Source organism: Phlebotomus papatasi, chromosome 1, assembly GCF_024763615.1.
Source record: "Phlebotomus papatasi isolate M1 chromosome 1, Ppap_2.1, whole genome shotgun sequence".
Lineage (NCBI taxonomy): Eukaryota > Metazoa > Arthropoda > Insecta > Diptera > Psychodidae > Phlebotomus > Phlebotomus papatasi.
In genome coordinates, this window is record NC_077222.1 from 19,536,441 (window position 1) to 19,556,284 (window position 19,844).

At 35.0% G+C, this 19,844-nt stretch overlaps 2 protein-coding genes across 4 annotated transcripts; both read left to right on the plus strand.

The window, feature by feature from the left end:
* The first annotated feature begins 5,314 nt into the window (after window positions 1-5,314).
* LOC129798137 (chorion peroxidase-like) lies at window positions 5,315-19,060 on the plus strand. Of its 2 annotated transcripts, XR_008751387.1 has the most exons (6): window positions 5,315-5,895; window positions 6,017-6,747; window positions 7,165-7,314; window positions 7,374-9,130; window positions 18,535-18,711; window positions 18,771-19,060. XR_008751387.1 is itself a non-coding variant. In XM_055841124.1 (5 exons), exons 1-5 carry the CDS (start codon window positions 5,450-5,452, stop codon window positions 18,553-18,555), a joined length of 3,105 nt encoding a protein of 1,034 aa, XP_055697099.1. In that variant the 5' UTR covers window positions 5,315-5,449; the 3' UTR covers window positions 18,556-19,060. The 2 variants fall into 2 exon arrangements, 1 of the variants encoding a protein (XP_055697099.1); XM_055841124.1 differs by having other exon boundaries at window positions 18,535-19,060.
* On the plus strand, window positions 15,424-17,261 carry LOC129798138 (uncharacterized). Of its 2 annotated transcripts, XR_008751388.1 has the most exons (3): window positions 15,424-15,544; window positions 15,914-16,067; window positions 16,139-17,261. XR_008751388.1 is itself a non-coding variant. In XM_055841126.1 (2 exons), exons 1-2 carry the CDS (start codon window positions 15,929-15,931, stop codon window positions 17,182-17,184), a joined length of 1,185 nt encoding a protein of 394 aa, XP_055697101.1. In that variant the 5' UTR covers window positions 15,753-15,928; the 3' UTR covers window positions 17,185-17,261. The 2 variants fall into 2 exon arrangements, 1 of the variants encoding a protein (XP_055697101.1); XM_055841126.1 differs by lacking the exon at window positions 15,424-15,544 and having other exon boundaries at window positions 15,753-16,067.
* Window positions 19,061-19,844: the final 784 nt, after the last annotated feature.

Below are 19,844 nucleotides of genomic sequence, written 5' to 3' on the forward strand. Positions count from 1 at the left end.
TTGGCAAATTAAACTCCAACCTCCGTAATATTCTATTCGCAGTGTTATAATAATTTTATTTTCTGAATCCCACAATATTAAAATTGCAGACATAAGAGCAAAAATGCAATCTCATAGAAGTTGCATGGTGCAATTTGATGGGTGTGGAGATGAAAATGCAAGTGATAGGAATTTATGCAATTTTTCCCTCTTCAATGGGATGGCTCATCTCGAAGAGGGAAATCTCAAACACTTTGCTCTTATGCCATAACAAATAATAAAAAGCCTTTCCTCACAATTACTCCAACTCTTTTTTTTCACACATCACATCATCTTCAAAGATATCCGTGTAATGAAGATTTTCGCGAGAAAAAAAAATAAAGTGCATGCAATAACTCTCGATTTTCACTAAAGAAAACACACTCAAAAGGCGGATTTTATTTTCAAAATGGAATAAAAGAGGGAACCGGTTAGCGATCGTGATCTTTTCCTTCGTACAGAAGATCTATGCTGCTAAACTAGAGAGATCACCTTAAAGAGTCATTGGGAGAAAAGTGATTGAAATCTCGTTACTTGATAAACTTGAACTCAAGTGAAATTTTTTGTCCTGCAGAGTGAGAGTCACCGGATGGTTATCCAAGGGGTGAATCACATTCACTGGTAGCACAGAGATCATAAGACATCTCTTATACCATAGCAAATTTTCCAAAAGTTACCCGGATTTGCACATTTATGCCTCAACTCCATGTTGTACGGTGAAATAAATTGGGCTGATTCACCGTGCTGATTGAAATGTTATGTGATTGAGCATTAAAAGTTTTATTTCGCAGCAAATTTATGTGTTTTCAATTATATTCTGTCGAAATTTGAGGCATGAAGGGGAAAAGTTGAGACGAATTCAATAATTGCACGCAAAGAATTTCTCTCAATTCACTCTATTTCACATGGATTTGCCCCAGACATATACCCCAAATTTCCTTCAATTATGTAAGAATATTTTCTCTAACATGCTTGTAATTTACAATTTCTACAATTCTCACGTTTATTCTATTTTATTGCGCTTTTTATGGATATCTTAAATGTCTTTACGATGACTGTAGAAGAATCTTGGTGCAATGAATAACACCTATTACATTAAAAGATATTAAGGGAGTGGATTTAACCGCTTTTGGCCACGTGGATCTCCACTTGTCGCCATTTACCTTAAACCGAAATAACAGCGTCTCTGATTAAACAAAAAAAAATTGTTAGCACTAGCTTCTCCCCAACGGTTAAACGCCCCGTAGGTATTTGAATTTGATATCATAGATGTCTCTCGGAGCGGCGCTGATTCCTCCTAAGAGCGTTCCTAGTGTTAGCCCGTGAGTTACCCCTTAGGGAGAGGTATTGTAGAGGGGATTAGTATAACATGAGATAGTTCATGTTGGATTGTCGACGTAGGGAACAGGTCGTTAGGAGTAACGATGAGGGTTCTGGAGAAACATCTGGCGGCCAAGGCGCTCATCCACGCGATTGCTTTAAGGACTCTGCTCTTACAGATTCCCTGACGGATCTAACATATTAATTTTTAAGGATAGTTTGTACTGTAATAATAAAAATGCCACAACATAATCCTAAAGAAGGATTAGATCTTCTTCCGAAGTTCGTCAGAAGAAACCTTTTTCCTCAAATAAGAGAAATCTAGTCTTCTCCAGAGCTTTTGACCCTTGAAGAAAGATTCGTATCTTTGGGTTGAAAGCACTGAAAGATATTTTAGTTTATTTATTTGAGAAAGAGAAGCTGCATCTGGCGAAAACCGGAAGATCTGAATCCCAAGCTAGGCATTCAAAAAAGTAAGATTTCTAAGCATTATTATATTTTATCTGAGATTTTTATTCTACAGAAATGGGTTCGTCAGACCTGTATCCTAGAAATTAGGTCCAGTGAAACTAATCGAATTTGAGTTTATGAATACTTTCAATACCAGAAAATGTCTGATGACTTAAAAGAGAATCGAACATGGAACGTATCATTGGGCGAGCGCTCTGAAAGCGTGCCTTAAGCTGTTTATAGACTAGAACTTTAGTCTACTTCCCAATGATGTAAAAATCATAAATACCAAGCAATTTCATCAATTTTATGGAATCTCATAATGTCTTCAATAAGTCAAATCTAAGACAAAATTCTCTAAACAATCTTAATTCATAAGTAAAGAAAATTTTAGCCATATGTCTAAGCCTTAGATCTGAAGTCTATATTATAATACTTATAGCAAATTTATGTTCTTCAACATCAAAGATGCTATAGAATTTATTATTTCACTGAAACTAAAGAAATATGCTGCTAAATCTCGGTGAATTGCGAACAAATTAAGAATCCATTAATGGTGCTATTCCACTGGAAAATGAGCATGTTCTTTAGCACTTTACTATTCTCAAATGCTTCTGCATTATCGACTTTTCTTTGAATTGGTTCTTGTCTCGACTGTTTTTTCCAGTTCCTGTTGTATTCCAAAACTACTAAACAGTCGCAATCGCAACAGGAATTAACTCAAAGAAAAGTGGATTATACAGAAGCACATGAGGACATCTATGTACTAAAAAAATATTTAGGAAAAAGTGTTCATTTTGTATAGAAATAGTATTTATAACTTCTACATTTTGCATTTGCCAATAAAATTTAACTACTTATGGACATTTGCAATTTGCGATTTCCATTTCATTTAAATACTGTTGAAAATTTTGTTAATAAAAATTAATTTGAAACTTGTTAAATCCCAAGTATAATTTTCTGACTTTTAAAGTTATCATTTGGAAGAAGAAAGTTTCATTTTAAGACCATTCTCTTCTATCTCAAAGGAAAATCAGGTTTTCTTTCCAGTTTCTAAAAGTTGAGTTTCTTTTAGATCTCCCAACTGTTCTTTAGAAACTAATTTATTGCAATTTTTAGTCTTATCGGTCTTATCTAGTTTAAGTTTCTCAAATTTTTTTTTGTTTTATACAATATGGTAAAGTTATATAAGTTGGACAATTCGCCGGTACAAGTTAGACATGGCTTTTTTCTTGATAAATACAGCACAAAATGGCACAAAATTTGTTTTTAAGCACAAGGAACCAAATTATAAAACTAAAGCATTAAAAATATACAAATAAAAATGAAGTACTAAATTTATCAAGACAAAAAGCCCTGTCCAAATTGTACCATTATTGTCCAACTTGTACCACTTTACCCTACTGTAGATTTTTTAAAGAATAATTTTGAAAAATTTTTGTCATACAAGAACTCAGACACATCGTTAATTGAGCTGTTACATCAACGATAGATCCGTTTTATTTTGAAACATTTAGCACATACATGTACTAAATTTTGTTATGAAAATTTATTATTATATAAAGAGGGGTTTTGTAGGCAAGAGTATTGGTTATAGTAAAAAAAAATCAAAGCCAGGATTATTTCTCTAATTGGTTATTCAAACAAATAATTTTTAGTACATACATACATATTTGAAAATCTTTAGAACACATCGTAATTTGCAAAATTACATTTCTTTAGATATTGTTAAAGTCAATTCAATTTAACTAAAAATCACTTTTATTGTTTAAAGTTGTCATATTTTAGTTTTCTAACCCTCCAAGAATTTTTACAAAATATTTTAAACATTTTTTTTAGTACAAGTAAAATAAAAGACAAGGTATTTTAATTATTATTGAATGATTGCAAAAGAAGAAATTCTTTCAATCGAATAATCTTTATTGTTATGTTTTTTTTTTGTATATATTTTAGATAACTAAACTTTCTCTCAAGACAAGCCGTTCAAATCTTAGATAAAGAATGTTTTAAAACTTACAACAAATACCAAGTGCCATAATTAAAAATTTACGATTTTGAGTTCAAAACCTATTACGCTTCTTATAACAAGCTCTATTTAAAATTTTTCGTATTCAGAATACTTTTGAACATGCTTAAAATTGACAATTTTAAGAAATTTTATTTCGGGTTAGTTACTGTGAGGGTTATTTTGCTTTTTAATATAGAGAATTAGGGTCGGAGGAACGTCTGTTCGACAGGGAATCCCTATTGACACTTTTGTCAAAATGTTGAAAATTATTTAATGTATCTAGTAAAATATAAGTAATATAACGTTTTTTCGATGATATACATTTTACTATAAACAGAGATGTTCAAATTTCATATCCCAAATAGTACAGAGTAGGGTGTCAATAGGTGCTGACACGAGTTCTTAAAGTGTCAATAGACATTCCATTCACCCTACATACATTTGTCCACATTGAAATTAAAAATCTTTATCGGAGATTACGAATGAGCTGTCAAATGGCAGTTTGGTCTTTTTAGGGTTTTGAGATTTATATCAGGATTGATAGCAGGATTTCTTTTAGTACATGTGCTAATTGATTATCACCACCATTAAATTTTTATTGATGTTTTCAATGTAAGAACTCCATAAGGTCATAAAATCAATTTCTGTGAACTAGAAAACCAGAGGTTTAAGTCAATTTTCTATGATTATGCTGGGAAACTTCTGTACATGGTTTACAATTTGATTCTTTATGTAGCTCAAGCAGTATAAAACCAATAAAAATGATGAGCTTACATTTCTTAGTTGTTTTTTTTGTGATTATTGCGCCAATAAATTCTTTTTCATACCATTAGGAATTGTAAGAATTCGACATTATTTGTGAATATTTGAGATTTAGGAGGAAGTGGGGAATCTTTGAATTGGGGCAGATTTGGCATTGGGCTTTTCTTTCGTATTTTTAAATAAAACTGGGCCTTATATTATTATTATTATTATTATACATTATTTTAAGTCTCAATTCATTTAAAAATAGAGAAAAACTTCAAGAACAGCAGCAATTCAAATGTGCCCCCCCCCCTACAGAAAAATCCCTAGACGGAAGCTCAATTTTTCGATATCAAGCCCCTCGATAGTGCTCTTGGGTATCCTGAAGATGTTTAAGTGATGTTATTAGAAAGTTTCCGGTGAGTGTCTTTAGAGATGAAAAATGAGCGAGAGAAAAGGGCACCAACAATCGCGCTTTCTCCATCATTTTCTTCCACAAGTGTGACTGAACCCTAACATTGTCTCTATGTCCCATCCTCAGTTTTCACCTCATCCAACCATTAAAAGACAAAATAATTTTTTTGTTATATAGTCTTTGTCTTTTTTACAATTTTCTGCAAAAATATTAGTCCAACACGATAGAGTGCAAGCAAAGGTGCTCCATCGAAAAGACACAGAAAATGCTCTTCCTCCACTTTTTTTTTGTGGCGGGGCATATGGTGGGAATCTCGTGCTTTCTCCACTTTATAAATAGCCAGAATGTGTGATTGAAATGTTCACTTCCAATTTACCATCGAGCCCAGAAGCATCTTCTCGGGCAAAACAGAAGAGAAAATCGTGTGTGAGTCAGAGAGTGAAAGTAAAAGTGTGAAAAGATGAAGAAGTCGCGAAGACGGATATTTACCTGGGATGCGGGAGTGTCGTGAGAACATGATTAATGGGCAATTATTGTGGCACTTTCCCAGTATGCATGTGGATTTTCTGGGTCTCGGACGCGAAGATCCGCCCAGGCTGTCTCTCAGGCGGACATCCCTTGAGGCATTTTGTCCACCGAGGAGTAATCCAGCATGTGGACATAGCTCGGATAAATATCGCACGCACGATGGTACCTGCAACAATCGCCTGAGACCTCATTGGGGTGCCTCCCAGATGCCCTATCAAAGATTCTTAACTCCTGACTACGATGATGGGATCAGTACTCCAAGACGTGCTACAGATGGATCACCTCTTCCTTCTGCGAGATTCGTGAGCCTTGTGATCGTTGGGGCAAACCGGGAAGAGAGTCCAGTCACGCTGATGCTTGCTCAGTGGGGACAGTTCATTGATCACGATACCACAGCTACCAGACAACCAATGTAAGTTCCTCCATAAATTTATTCCTGAACTGATCACGGCATGAGATCAACAACCCATTCACTCAGCTTGAAAATTATTCCATTCCTTCCACATGCAACTTGAACACACAATTTATTGCAGGAGTGTCAATGGATCCATTCCTAGTTGTTGTGGATCATCAACCGAAAACAACCCTAATTGCTTCCCTATCAAAGTACCCTTCGATGATCCTTGGTTGGCTCCCATCGGTATCCGTTGTTTAGAATTCCTGAGATCAGCACCAACTCAGAGGAGGGACTGTACCCTTTCCTGGCGCGAACAGACCAACCAAGTCACATCCTTTATTGATGCTTCAACGGTTTATGGAAGTACCCAACGTCAGACTCAGAATATCCGCCTCTTCCAGAATGGGCTTCTGCTCTTTGGGAGGGGTTCTCCGAAGGAAGATGTATGCCTTAGGGCTGCTCTTGCAAGTCGCTGTGTCAGATCAGGTGATGCCAGGAGCAATGAACAACCTGCCCTTCTGGCTCTGCATATAATCTGGGTGCAGGAGCACAACAGAATAGCCATGGAACTAGGAAATCTCAATCATCACTGGAGCGATGAGAAGATCTACCAAGAAACGAGGAGGATAATCATCGCTATGATGCAACATATCACGTACCGAGAATTCCTCCCCCTAGTTCTAGGGCGTGTCGTTTGCCAGATATTCGGACTCAATCTTCAGGAGAATGGATACTACAAAGGCTACAATGAGAATACCAATCCGACAACCGCCAATTCCTACGCTGCGGCTGCGTTCCGGTTTGGACATTCCCTAATTCAGGATACCATCATGAGAGCTGATCGTCACAATTTCTTCCTACCAAATAGTGAGTACTCTTTACAAAAAAATCACAATTACACTCTTCATTACATGATCTTCCAGATCTTCCCATGATAGTTTCACTTAATTACATTTCTTTATTGATTTCGTGCATTTCATGCAATTAATTTTTCAACATTTGAATAATTTCTTCGTTTTTCCTGGCTCTTTTATAATGGTCATACCCGTCAGGCCTCAAATTCATTTACATTTCATGTGGAAGTCTCAATGAAAAGTAAAAGAAATTATCATTCAATTGCATTGAATAGTTCATTGTGCATTGCTTTAAAAATTTTTGTGAACCTTTTTGGTTCAGTGATTTCACAAAGATCCAAGAAATTCTTTACAGAGAGAGCATGAGAATTCTCTTTGGTGAATATTTAAAATTCTTTTATTCAACGCGATCATTGTTGCTTTCTTGAAGATGTATCACTTCACGAGGAGGACCAGAGGGGTGATATCGGTGGTCCGGGATCTCTGCCTCGCATCATCAGGGGAAATATCAAGCAGCGATCGATGAAAGTTGATGAATTTGTTACTCCAGAGTTGACCAATCATCTCTTTCAAAATCCAAGTATGATTTTTACAGATTTTCCTAAAAGATCTCAGTGTCTAAAAAGCGATATTTCTTAGATGCCAGATTTGGACTGGACTTGGCGGCCATTAACATCCAAAGAGGTCGCGATCATGGCCTTCCTGTTTACACATCTTGGCGCGTAGCGTGCGGATTGACGGCGATCAATGATTGGAAAGATCTCCATGATGTTATGGGTTCAGGAACTGTCCGAAGATTGAGGCAGGCATATAGAAGTGTCCATGACATTGATGTATGGGTCGGTGGAATCTCTGAGAGACCTGTCGTTGGTGGACTTGTAGGTCCGGTAATTGCCTGTATTGTTGCTCAACAGTTTGTTAACTTCAGACGTGGTGATCGATTTTGGTATGAAAATGGCGGCTTCGACAGTAGCTTTACCCCAGCTCAGTTGGCAGCTATACGAAAGACCAACCTAGCTCAAGTACTCTGTAGATCAGCTGGTGGTGGTCAGATGCAGCCCTTTGTCTTTCTTATGCCAGGAATGACAGGAAATGAGTATCAAACTTGTGGAACAAAATCCCTAACGCCAATTGATCTTTCGCCTTGGAAAGAGATTGATCCCTTCCGCCATGATGAGGAACACTTGAATTTGTTCGACATTCCAGCTACACATATCATGATCAATCCCTTCAAAGATGACAATTTCGTATCTAGCAAAGTTGAACATATCTCCGATAACAATACTAAACTGACTACCGAACAGACTATCAACAGTAAACTAGACTTGACCAACATAACTACAGAGACTAATCAGAACGTGACTGTTAGTGACAAACTCGACAAACCCAAAAAGACATTAGTTGCAATCAAGAGACTACGAAAACCGACAAAACCTAAAAAGAAACGACCTCACCATAGACGCGTTGACGACTTACTTTTTAAGAACGAAGACAACGCAACGGTTTACGTAGGGAACAAACCACTGACTGTCGATGAGGGAGGAGAGAAATCAATACGGGACTTTTTACTTTCCCTAACGCCACGTCCCTTCCAAATTGAGATTAACATCAAACGGACAGAATCGACTAAGGCACCACCTGACATGACTACGCCTACGTACGCTTTGAGACCAGAAGTTAGACCGACCTATACTACCACACATAAACCTTTCGGTAACTTTGATAAGGACAAGGAATCCTTCATATCACTACCTCAGACTGGTTCTTCTCCATTCAGTTATGACATGACCACAAAACCCCATCGAGAAGACGAAAACTTACTTCATACGGACGTAGACCCTGGACCTATCTTTACGACATACAGACCTAACTTACAGACATCTTTCCATCTGGGTGGACCTAAAAAGACTACGACAACTACGACTACTGAAACCGTATACATTGTCCCTCCAAACGCAGACAAAGACCCTACTTTAGACTATCAACCTATTCAATCCTCACCGTCGCCCAATCTGTCCCCCTTTTCCACTTCTGATTCCTCTATCTTCTGGGCAAAGAACCTATCTCCACTACTTGATCTCGACTCACCTGTAAAGACTAAACCCTCTGTAGATTCCAAACTGTCCTCTGACGACTTCAAGCCCCATAATACGTATGATTTTGACGAAGACTATGACTTTACGACCCTTCCTCCGGCTCTAAACTCTGACCTTAACGAAAATGACGATATCTCACCGGACAAGATTCCCTTTGACGAGGACGGATACTTGAGACCAGAACATATCCATCTAAACCATACCATGAATGATGACCATATTGAAATAATACAACTCGAGGGGGAGGAACTGACGCAAACTTCTGGGAAAGACGACTTTGTACTGCCAATTTTTACCCAAGTAGCACAGATTAGTCGTAATGTAATACAATTTTGGTCGTCTGTAGTACGTGAAGTAGTACAAAAACTATGCCAAAAAGTAGTCGTACGACATTACAATTGGGAAAAATGTGACGACCAATTTCTGGTCGTAGCGGCTAAATTTTGGATATGCTGACGACCGACTCACGACTCAAACAAATTGGCTAAAAGTTCTGAACATCAATAAGAGATGGCGCTTTAAGACTGTCGATAGATGGCGCTCTATGATTGTCGATAGATGGTGCCCCATGAACGTCCCACTTTTTATCTCTTGTTGTTTCTCTCTTTTCCCCAACATTTTTCCCCTCATCAATTTTATGACACGAATGGAATGAAATTCCATGAAATGGAATGATGAAGAGGAACATAAACAATTCTGAAATTTGCATTTGCATCTATTTCTCACCATGTTTAATCCGATTTTTAATGCTGATTATTATTATGAATTATTATGCGACACCTTGTTACCGGTAGAGAATTTTGTAAAAGAACAAAAAAATACCGTCCCATTACAAAATTGATTATTTTTAAAATATTTATTTTAAATAAATCCTAAAACGTATCTCATTATTTCCTATAATAAAATATATTCTCAATTTACGAAAAAGTTTAATATTAGAGGATTTTTGATGAATTTCCTTTAAAATCTTTACGGATGCACGAGAATTCTTCAGATATTTTTCATGCCTTCACCTCGTGGTATACAGCGCATAAAATGACACCATCATGAGACTCAATAACAAATTTGCTCGCTCCTTTAATTTTTTTACCCAGATGTTGCATTTTATCTTGTAATAGAAACAGTCACAATATTTTGATATTATAAGATGTCTACGTCTACAGGTATAAAACACTTTCTTAGTGAATTAATTATTTATTTGAACATTTTATACAACAGCATAACAGTTATTATTGTAATGTATGCAATAATGGTAGAAAAATAATTTCATTTCGGTAATGTATTTTAAAAAGTTTGCATTTTATATCTTGCAGTGAATATAATTTTTTTTCCATGTTATTTAAAATTGATGCAGAATAAATGTGAAGAGTTGAAGATGCTATTGGGTAATTAAAAAAATTGGTACCATGGAATTTGTTGCAACCATAAATCATTATTTCTTTATTTCTGTATGTAGCATTTATCATGGCAACGATTTTATTATCTGTTGTTAAAAACCATTGATTCTTCTCATCATTTTTTAGGCAAAACTCTTTGTTAATCAGAACTGTGGTGTACATTCCTACACAATTATTTTCATTATGACTTTCTCCAAATTGATGTAGTAGTTGAGGAAACGTACCGTTTTGATCTTGGTCTTTAACAGTTTTAGATGACTCTAACAATCTTTTTGCGACTTGTGCAAGAGGTCTATTTCCTGTTCTTACCAAATTTTTGATCATACGCAAGTGGTTTTCAAATGGGTATGAAGAAATATTTTGGAGATCTTCAAAATTACTAACATCTTCTATAATATGCGATAAATTATGAATGTTGCTGGTAACAGTGTCTCTACCATATAGATTACAATACAACTCAATATAGTCAATAATCATTTTTTCAGCAACGCAAAAAAACTTTGAATAATACTTTGTAGTATATATAGTAATTGAGCAGAAGAGTAGTAGAAAATGTTGATATATGTCGTTCTGCAAATAATCTCGCAAAATAACAATTCCTAAATATAAAAAGAACGTACGAAATTCAGTGGCTTTCCATAACTTCAGGGTATCCAAAGTTCTAACTTTGCGATGAATTTCAATAGGCTTTGAATTATTGACCTCAGTCAAGAATTCAGAGATTTCTCGAATTTGTTTTCCTGACCATTTAGTATTGTAGTTGAATTTTCCATGTATCCATCCTTCCAAAAAGCGCTTCATGATTCCAATATCTAATAAGTGAAGTGAATCTGCTATTGGGAAATCTTTTATCATGTCGATAGGCAGATTTTCCAATGGTGATGATTCCCTATGATGCCCATGATCTTTCCTTAATCTGAAACTTGTATCATCTCTCTTTTGCGCATGAATACCAGGGAAACTCATAAATGTGTGATACTCCCCTTCCACTGTGCATTTACTGCAACCAGTACTGTGATTGAAGTAAACGATCCCTGCAAGAAAAATTGGCCAAATATATCACAAAATAACACTAATATAGGAGTCAAATACTCCCTCCGTTCCAAAATAAGTCGTACGTTTGGGAAAAAATGGAGTTAAGGGAAAGTTTGTTGGTAAATGTTTTGTGTATTGACAATTATCTCTTGTAAAGAACTATTGTTAATGTTCAGAACTAAAATAGGAGTCCGGTCTTGATGGTAACTTGAGGAACGAATGTCTTAAAAATGTCTTATTTTTCGCGTTTTATTTTCAATATAAATTAGATGCTAAATGGTTAGAGATAGAGACTTGGGATCTTCAGGGTTGACCCTAGGACCATTAATATGTACCTCATTTCCCCCCATCCCTCCCCATTCCATCCAAAGCCAGGTAGTACCCAGTAATTCGAAAAGATAGCAAAAGAGTATGTATTTTTGTTGCGAAATCTGCAAAATTCGATCAATAAAAAATGACATAACGGTAATAACTATTGATTTCTCATTGTACACACTAAAAATTTAGAACAAATTTTAGCCTGTAATGTTAATCGCAGTCGGATTATTAGTAATTAACTATCTACCGGAGGTCTTTGAAAAAAAAACGCGAAAAATGGAGTACTTCAACACGTCGTTTCCTCAACTAACCATCTTGATAGGATCCTCATAATATCCTTGAACATAGAAGATAGTTCATACATAAGATATTTGCAAATAACAAAAACATTCTCTGAAACCATTCCTTAATCCCTAGTTTTTCCCAAACGTACGACTTATTTCGGAACGGAGCGAGTATTATTTTTAATATTAATTTATGTAGTAGGAAGAAAATCAGAAACAGAAATTAGTGAGCTACATCACGTTGTTATTTTTTTTAACGAGTAACCGAAATAACCATTGAAAAAATAAGGATTTAACTCAGGGCGTAGCCAGTTTAATAAAAAATGAAGCTATTTTTTGCTTAACTTTGTTAATATTTTGCAAACTTTGCATGACAATTCAAACAATTTACTCGTAATTCTTGTTGGGGATTATTAATTATGTATTTCAGAATAACTCTAATACGAAATTTCGATATATATAAAAATGATAAGTCAAAATTATCTTTGTGAAATACCTGTCATTAGGCTCATTTTTTCCGTAAAAATGTATGGAAAAATGAAAATCGTTATACCCCTGATTTAACTTAAAGAATGCCAAATTGATTTTACTTCCGATTGCGGTCCCAATTCTCAAACAAGATGTTTTTGAACATCATTTTCAGTAATATGGTGACTTGTTGGATACTTTGTAGGTTTTCCTTTTCAATATTCAATATTTTCTATGGTCATGAGTCAAGTGGGTGAGGGGATCAGTGAATAGGGATTTTTCTATTTGAATCTCAGGTTTTTAGTTCAAACCTTAACAGGTGCGAATATTCTTGCTATTTTACTTGGCTTACAATAGCAAAAATGCATTAATTAAAGCCTAAAAAATCAGGCTTATCTGCTGGCAATAATTATAGCTCCACTTCTTCATTCTAAATAAAAACTCAAAATACCTTGAAAAATGTTTCAAGGTATTTTCAAAACGATATGAAAAATTGCCATTTGAATTTCATACTTTCAGAATTGTGAGTACTTTGAAAAAGATTCCATGCTCTGAGAATGCCTTAACCCTCTAACGGTTAAGAGTCACTGCAGGGTAGCATCACAAAAATTGCAATTACAACGAAAATAAAGGTTTTATTTATTTAAAATTGATATAGTGTCCTAGGTCATAGTCTTACTAACATATTTCGAAGGTTTGCACTCATTTTGATTCTTAATTTAGGTGCTATCCCCAGTTTTGTGTGATAGGTCAGACAAAAAGTGGGAAAAAAATTTTGTGCAGAAAATCTCATTTCTAAATTCAAGAAAAATACCGATCTAAAGTAATCTTACTAAGATAAATTTATTTTTTACTGAAAGATATGTCATTCTACTTTGTAAATTTTTATTTAGAAAATTGAAAAAAATAAAATGTGAATTTTAGAGCAAAAAAAGTTACAAAAATTATTTATATATTCGCATTTTGCGCCTAAACTAAAAGAGATAATTAAGAACGGATTATATTTTTGAGTTTACTGAATCATAATTAGTCTAGAAAAAAATATCTCACTACTTTTTCTTGCATATTTTAAAGTTGGGCATTAGGGGGTTAAAAGGAATGTCTGTCGGCTATATGGGCGAGTTAGCCTGTAAGGTGATAGGACCTTGCTATTTATTTGGACATTTTTTGGTTGTCAAGTTCCATCCTCTTCAAGACCTTAATTAATCTTTTACTTTTGTTCGTTAAACATTTTCCTTATTATATTTCAGCAAAATTTTTGAAAAACTTTTTAAAAATCATTCTAATTATGTTAGTAAAGCTATTAATTAAATTACTAAAAGACATGAACCTCCTCCGATTGAAAACAAATAGGTATACCCTAGACCTAAATTTGTTGAGTGGAGCGATAATTATTGCAACCCAAAAATCGCCATTTTGATAAAAATGCTATCACAGTACTCACAGTTCTGGCAGTATGAAATAAAAATGGAAATTTTTCATATCGGTTTTAAAATACCTTCAAACAATTTTTTTATTTCTTTCTTAAACTTTTTTTTTCAGAGTATTTTCACTATGAAGAAGTGGAACTATCATAATTGCTAGCAGTGTATGAAAGCGATTGGCTGAGTGAACATGATCGTGCTAAAACTAAATCTTCTATCTTATATTTTTTAAAGGAAAATCTATTAATTAAAAATAAAAAAAATACTATGTAAATCAGTTCACATATTCATATTCATCACATTAACAAAAAAGAAAAATTAAGAAACCATACCTTTAACAAAAGATCTTGCTGGAGAGTCACAAACGAAGCTATGAATTTGTACTTCAAGTTTGTTTGAATTTAGAATTAATCCATTTTCCAAAATATCCAGCATTTCCGCAACAAAAGGATTAAGATATGCGGTTACATCTTCGGGTTTACCTGAACCGCAATATATTGCAGCAATTTGGGGTTCAAGATATGATGAATCAATGATCTTGAACAGTATTGGCCATAAATGAATCTTTGAACTTCTACCAAGCTGGAGTCCATCTATGTGAAACTGAAGCATAATTTTTTTATCACATGACAGATCACTGTAATAATAAGCCAACGTTGATTTAATGGAATTATACCAATATTGTCCCGAATCCATTTGTCGTATTTCAACACTTCGTGGTGTTTCCAATAAAGTACGTGAATCTTTTGGTAAAGCTTGAAGATCAGGTCGGGTTTTTAAAATATGCAACAACTCGTCCAGAGCAACGTGAGATATATTATTTTTTAATGCCCATTTTCGTATTTTTTCAGAAAAATGCAATAAATCTTCATCATCATTTTTTTGGATTTCCTCTTCACTTCTCGTATGATCTAAAACAAACAAAAATTGCATGTTTAGAAATTTAATAACTTGTCAAATAATCAAAAATTAAATTTTTAATATAACTTTTATACAGTAATAAATTTGTAATAAATTAACTGTAAATAGAAAAAATCATTACCTTTAGTGGTCTCATTTTCTTCAAATTGTTCGAACCCAGCATTTCTGCAAAATAATTCTTGAGAAGGATGGAATGAAAAATCCTCATTATCCTGCGTTTCGGATTCACTTGACTCAGCTTCTTTAGCTTTTGCAAGACGGTAATAATACGTAGAAGAATGTTTAAATGGCCTGCTCATTTTTCTTTAAGTTTATCAAATGTTTTTTTTTTAACAAAGTCGATTTATTGAGAAACTGATTTGTCGAGAAATATATTATAAAATTCACAATTGTATTTAAATATAAAATTTTGATGCAGTTACTTATAATAAAATCACAACACTAAAAACTGATTCAGCCTAATTTTTGCAGCATTTCAGCATATGACTGAAGCAACTGCAGTAAATTGCACATTTGCACTTTTCACTACACTACATACAGAGTCTTTCAGAGGTATCACAAATATCTAGTATAGAAATATTTCTTTTAGAATAATCAGTTGTTAATATTACTAAAACATTCATGCACTATTATTCAAAAAGCAATGAAAACGCGAAAACTATCAAGCCATCTCATCCCCTCTTTAGCCAATTTTGTTAAACGTCAAAAAAGAATTTGGCGCGCAAAAAGAAATAACTTGCAGTCTCACTCGCACATTTAGAGGTTATGTAATTTGTTTATCGTGATTGTTGTAATATACTAAATACGATTTTATCGCGTCTTCTGATTAAAAAATTCAGTGATAATTGATAGTGAAACAACTAGAAGGTAATTCAGCTTCTCTTTTATTGATCATAATTCATGAACGGTGACATAGTACGTTTAATTCTCTCACTTCTCACGGGACACTTTTGATGTGTCGAAACATTGTGTGATATTTTCAAGAATTTGTTGTGGCTAAAATCATAAATATGTGTACTCTTTACTCAGTAAAAAATTCTTGAGCACCAATAAAGCTTTTTAGCTTCTTAGAATCAGTTTTTATTCCGTTTTCTTAGTGGAAGAAGCAGAAAGTTTCCGGACACATTTCCGGACGTGTTTGTGCTTAGGGATATTGATCAATTTATTATCTTCTATCAAATTTTAATTATATGCAAACATGAATTATTATCGTAATGTTCCTATTTGTGTGTTTAGCGTTAAGGTTCAGAAATGTACAAAATTGTGAAGACCATCGAGCGAGGGAAGGTTTTTATTGCGGCTTGCCCCTCTGCTTGGGAAATAGAAGGGAATCTGTTTTGGCCGAATAAGAATGTTACCAAGTACAGGCAAGATCCAAATTCCATTCCTGGTAAGAATTAAAGTATTTTTAATGTTTTTTTCCACATTTTAATGTAAACGTCTTTAATAATGATGTTACAGGCAAAGATTGGAAACTATTCAAATGTGTTGTTAAGACAGAAAATATTGCTACTTTCGAAGAAGCATTGGTGATTGAAAAATCACTAATATCTGTTGAAACTGAAGAAGAAGCCACTGTACTTCAGAAGACCATCAACAAGAATTTTCCAAAGAAAAACTATAATTCCGAAATACAAAGAATTTTGAGCCAAGAAACTTCGAAAGCAAGTGCAGCTGATTTACCGGATTTGCCAATCGAGAGTTGTCAACTCACTCTTAATGCATCTCAAACTCAAGCCGAAAACTCTGGCAGGAGTGAGAGGTGTCTCAGCAAACCTGCGGCATCGCGAAAAGAATATATGTACTCTTCCCCTTCACCCGTTTCTACTGGACATCAGCTATCTACAAACTCATCTTCACCGACTTCGACTTCATCCAAGTCATCAAATTCAAGCACTTGCAGCAATTCATCAAAGTCTCCACCAAGACCCATTACCCAGGAACGTACACAAAGTTCACAAACTCCAGCAGTCTCAGTGGGTGTACTTTTTTGGGAAATAAAAAGACTTGCAGAATTTGTTTATAAAATGCAAGATCACATTAAAGGTCTGCATGTGAAAGTTGATCGACTTCTGGACATTAAAGATGGAAACTCACCTAATACACCAACAGAAGATGATATTGGAATGGATTTTCCGCTCAATAACGTTAGGGATGTCGAAAAATTTGAGAGAAAATTGGACGGAGCAGCATTTAAAAAAAAAATTGTGAGAAACTTTGTCAGGTATGGTGGGACTTCCGGAAAAGCATCTGGAAAAAAAGTCGCCTATCAATTAATTGATTTGCTACTTTCTCGAAAGCTTTTCACGAAATTTTCTTGGACAGGTAAAAGCAAGATGTCGAGCAAAATTGCATTCAAGAACTTTAAAAACATCATTCAAGTGTTTTTTGAAATCGTTCGGAAGGCTGACGGGAAAATGTCTAAGAATGATATTGAGAATTTTTTTAAGCTAAAGATTTTGAAATACAGCAAAGAAAGAGCGAACAGAATTAATAAGGAGACTTAAATGTTAAATAATGTGATATGAATGCTACTATTATTGGAGGCTTTATTTTGAATTAATAAAAGTGATATGAAGTACCTCAATTTGTGTGTTATTTTATTTAAGTTTTTCGAAGGAACTCATTCTGGGGGTGTCAGCGGCGCAATAGGCTAGACGGCTAGACTGTTAGTTTTTTGTACTTGTACAAAAAACTACTTACAAAGTACTACTCTTGTACTTGTACTGTTACCCGAGTACTTGGGTTGGGCAGACTGTCGAAGGGATCCTTGGACTTGGGTTCCTCCAGCAAAGCAGCTTCAACTGCATCCAGTTCCTCAACTGGTTCTGGCTCCTTTTCCTTCTTGGGCTGCTCCTTCTTCTCCTGCTTGGGTTGCTTCTCCTGTTTCTTTTTCTGTCCCTCTTCCCTGTCACCCCCATGATCACCCGTCTTAGCCACAAATTCTGCATACTTCGCAGGATCAAACTCAAGTGGCTTGGTGCAGAGTTGGAATTTGGGGTTGACTGCCTTCACCTGTGGCTGATTGAGGATTGTGTTGAACCATCGTGTGAGACTGATGTAATTGGCTCTCTCGGCAGCATCCAACAGATTCTCAAAGAGATGGAACAGGGTGCAGAAGACACAGATGTCCGCCAGAGAGATTCGATCGCCCACCAAGAATGTCACATATTGGTCAATTTTGTGTTGAGCACCTTGAGAGAGATCGCATCTTGCTTGGCACGTTCAACAACTTTCTTCTGGAACGGCATACCCAGTAAGGGAAACACCCAGGCACATGATGCTGGAGCTGGAAGGAGTTCACTGTTCACTGGAAAAAATCACCCACTGCCACACTTCAGCCTGCTGCAGACTTGGCTGCAGATCAGTCTTACCTCGTAATTCGGCCAGGTAGAAGGCAATAATATTGCTTTCCGTGGGATATTGCCCATCAGCAGTCTCAGGCCGGCTCCTTCTCAAGGGGGAATTTACGGAGGAAAACCTGGCTTTTGTTTTGACTTTTTTGTACGTACAAAAAAGTCAAAACAGAAAGAGCAAAACAATATCTATGGTGTCTCCCCCTATTGAAAAATGAAAGACGCTCTGAAATTTGAAATTTCGAGTTCGCTGGGGTCATCAAATGGACAGCTTTTGGATACTTTTACGACCAACTTTGCAATCGCATAATTTTTTTTCGTAAAAAATGTAAGTCATTCATTTTCATGCGAAGAGGATAGTTTCTAAGACCCAAAAGAGCACTGGAAATCAATTCATTAAATAAATAAAATTTTAGATGTCTTTAGTCGTGTTTGGGTCTTCTTGTGGCGGTCGTTAGGATAACCAAATTAGAGTTATGCCATGACGTGCTACTTGGGTAGTCAAGACTTCAAAACGATTGACGTTAGCAAGAAAAAGAAGTTAGTCTTTACGGACACATTAGCCAGAACGCCAGACTCTGACATCATGGCAGAAGACTCTGACGAAGTTAAAGACAAGACACTGACTGACGCTGACACTCCCCTCCTTCCTCTGGTTGTTCTTACGAGAGTCGACAGGTGACTAAAATTATTGAATTCAGTAAAAAAACATAGTTATTCATGGATATTCTTTGCAGACCTGACAACTGGGCCTTCTTCGATGCCCCCAAGAATAAGAATTTGCCCTCGAAGATGCCATCGTTTGAGGATAAAAGTGTGAAGTACTCAAAAGAACTTCCCAAACCCATTCAATTCTTTGAGGAAATTATCAAAAATCACGGATAGTTGCTGCTGCATTCACACAAAATATAAATTCACTCCCATATTTATATCACACTTATTTATTGTTTATTTATTTATTTATTTATTTGTATTTTTTATATACTTTATTGCTCAATAAAAATAATATGTTTCGTTTGATTTACAACCACGTTTTTGTGATCGTTATAAAGTGGAGATATTTCAAATTGGGTATCTTAGCCAAGACACAGTGTGTTAAATTCTGCAATTTGACGAAAGTTGCACTGTTAGAAATTTTACAAACACTGAAAAAAAATATAAAACCAAAATTTCACTTTTGGAAAAAAATATTTTTAAAACAATCCTAATGGCACTGGCACACTTTTCAATTTAGTGAAATTCAATCGATTGAAATTAACCTCTTACTTTTTCAAACTGAAATAAGATATTTTTGTCTCTTTCTGTCGAATGAAAATTGCAATTTCAATTTCATTTTCAATTTCAATTTTAAATTTCATTTGACAGAAAGAGAGACAGCTGTATCTGATCTCAGTTTGAAAGAGTAAGAGGGTAAAATTTCAATCGATTGAATTTCACTAAATTGAAAAGGTGTGCCAGCGCCATAAGGATTGTTCTATAAAATAAAACATTAAATTTAATTTAATGAATTGATACAAAGTACTTTATGTGTCTCTCTCAGTATTGGGGTTTCATAAAAGAGGTTCATTAATTTCGTAACTGGTAATTTTTTTTTAATATTTATATTAGAACAGGCCTGAGCTAAAATAAAATCTGAAGTGAATTCGGTGGTGCCCATTCAGATTCTTCGAAGTGCCGCGAAAATTCACGTAGAGAAAATGAGAGGTTTTTTAATGCTAAAATTGCTTAATTCCTTAGAATTAAGTCATTTTCACAAGAAAATCCTTTTTATAATTTAGTTGAATACAGCTATTTGGGTTAATTGTAAATAC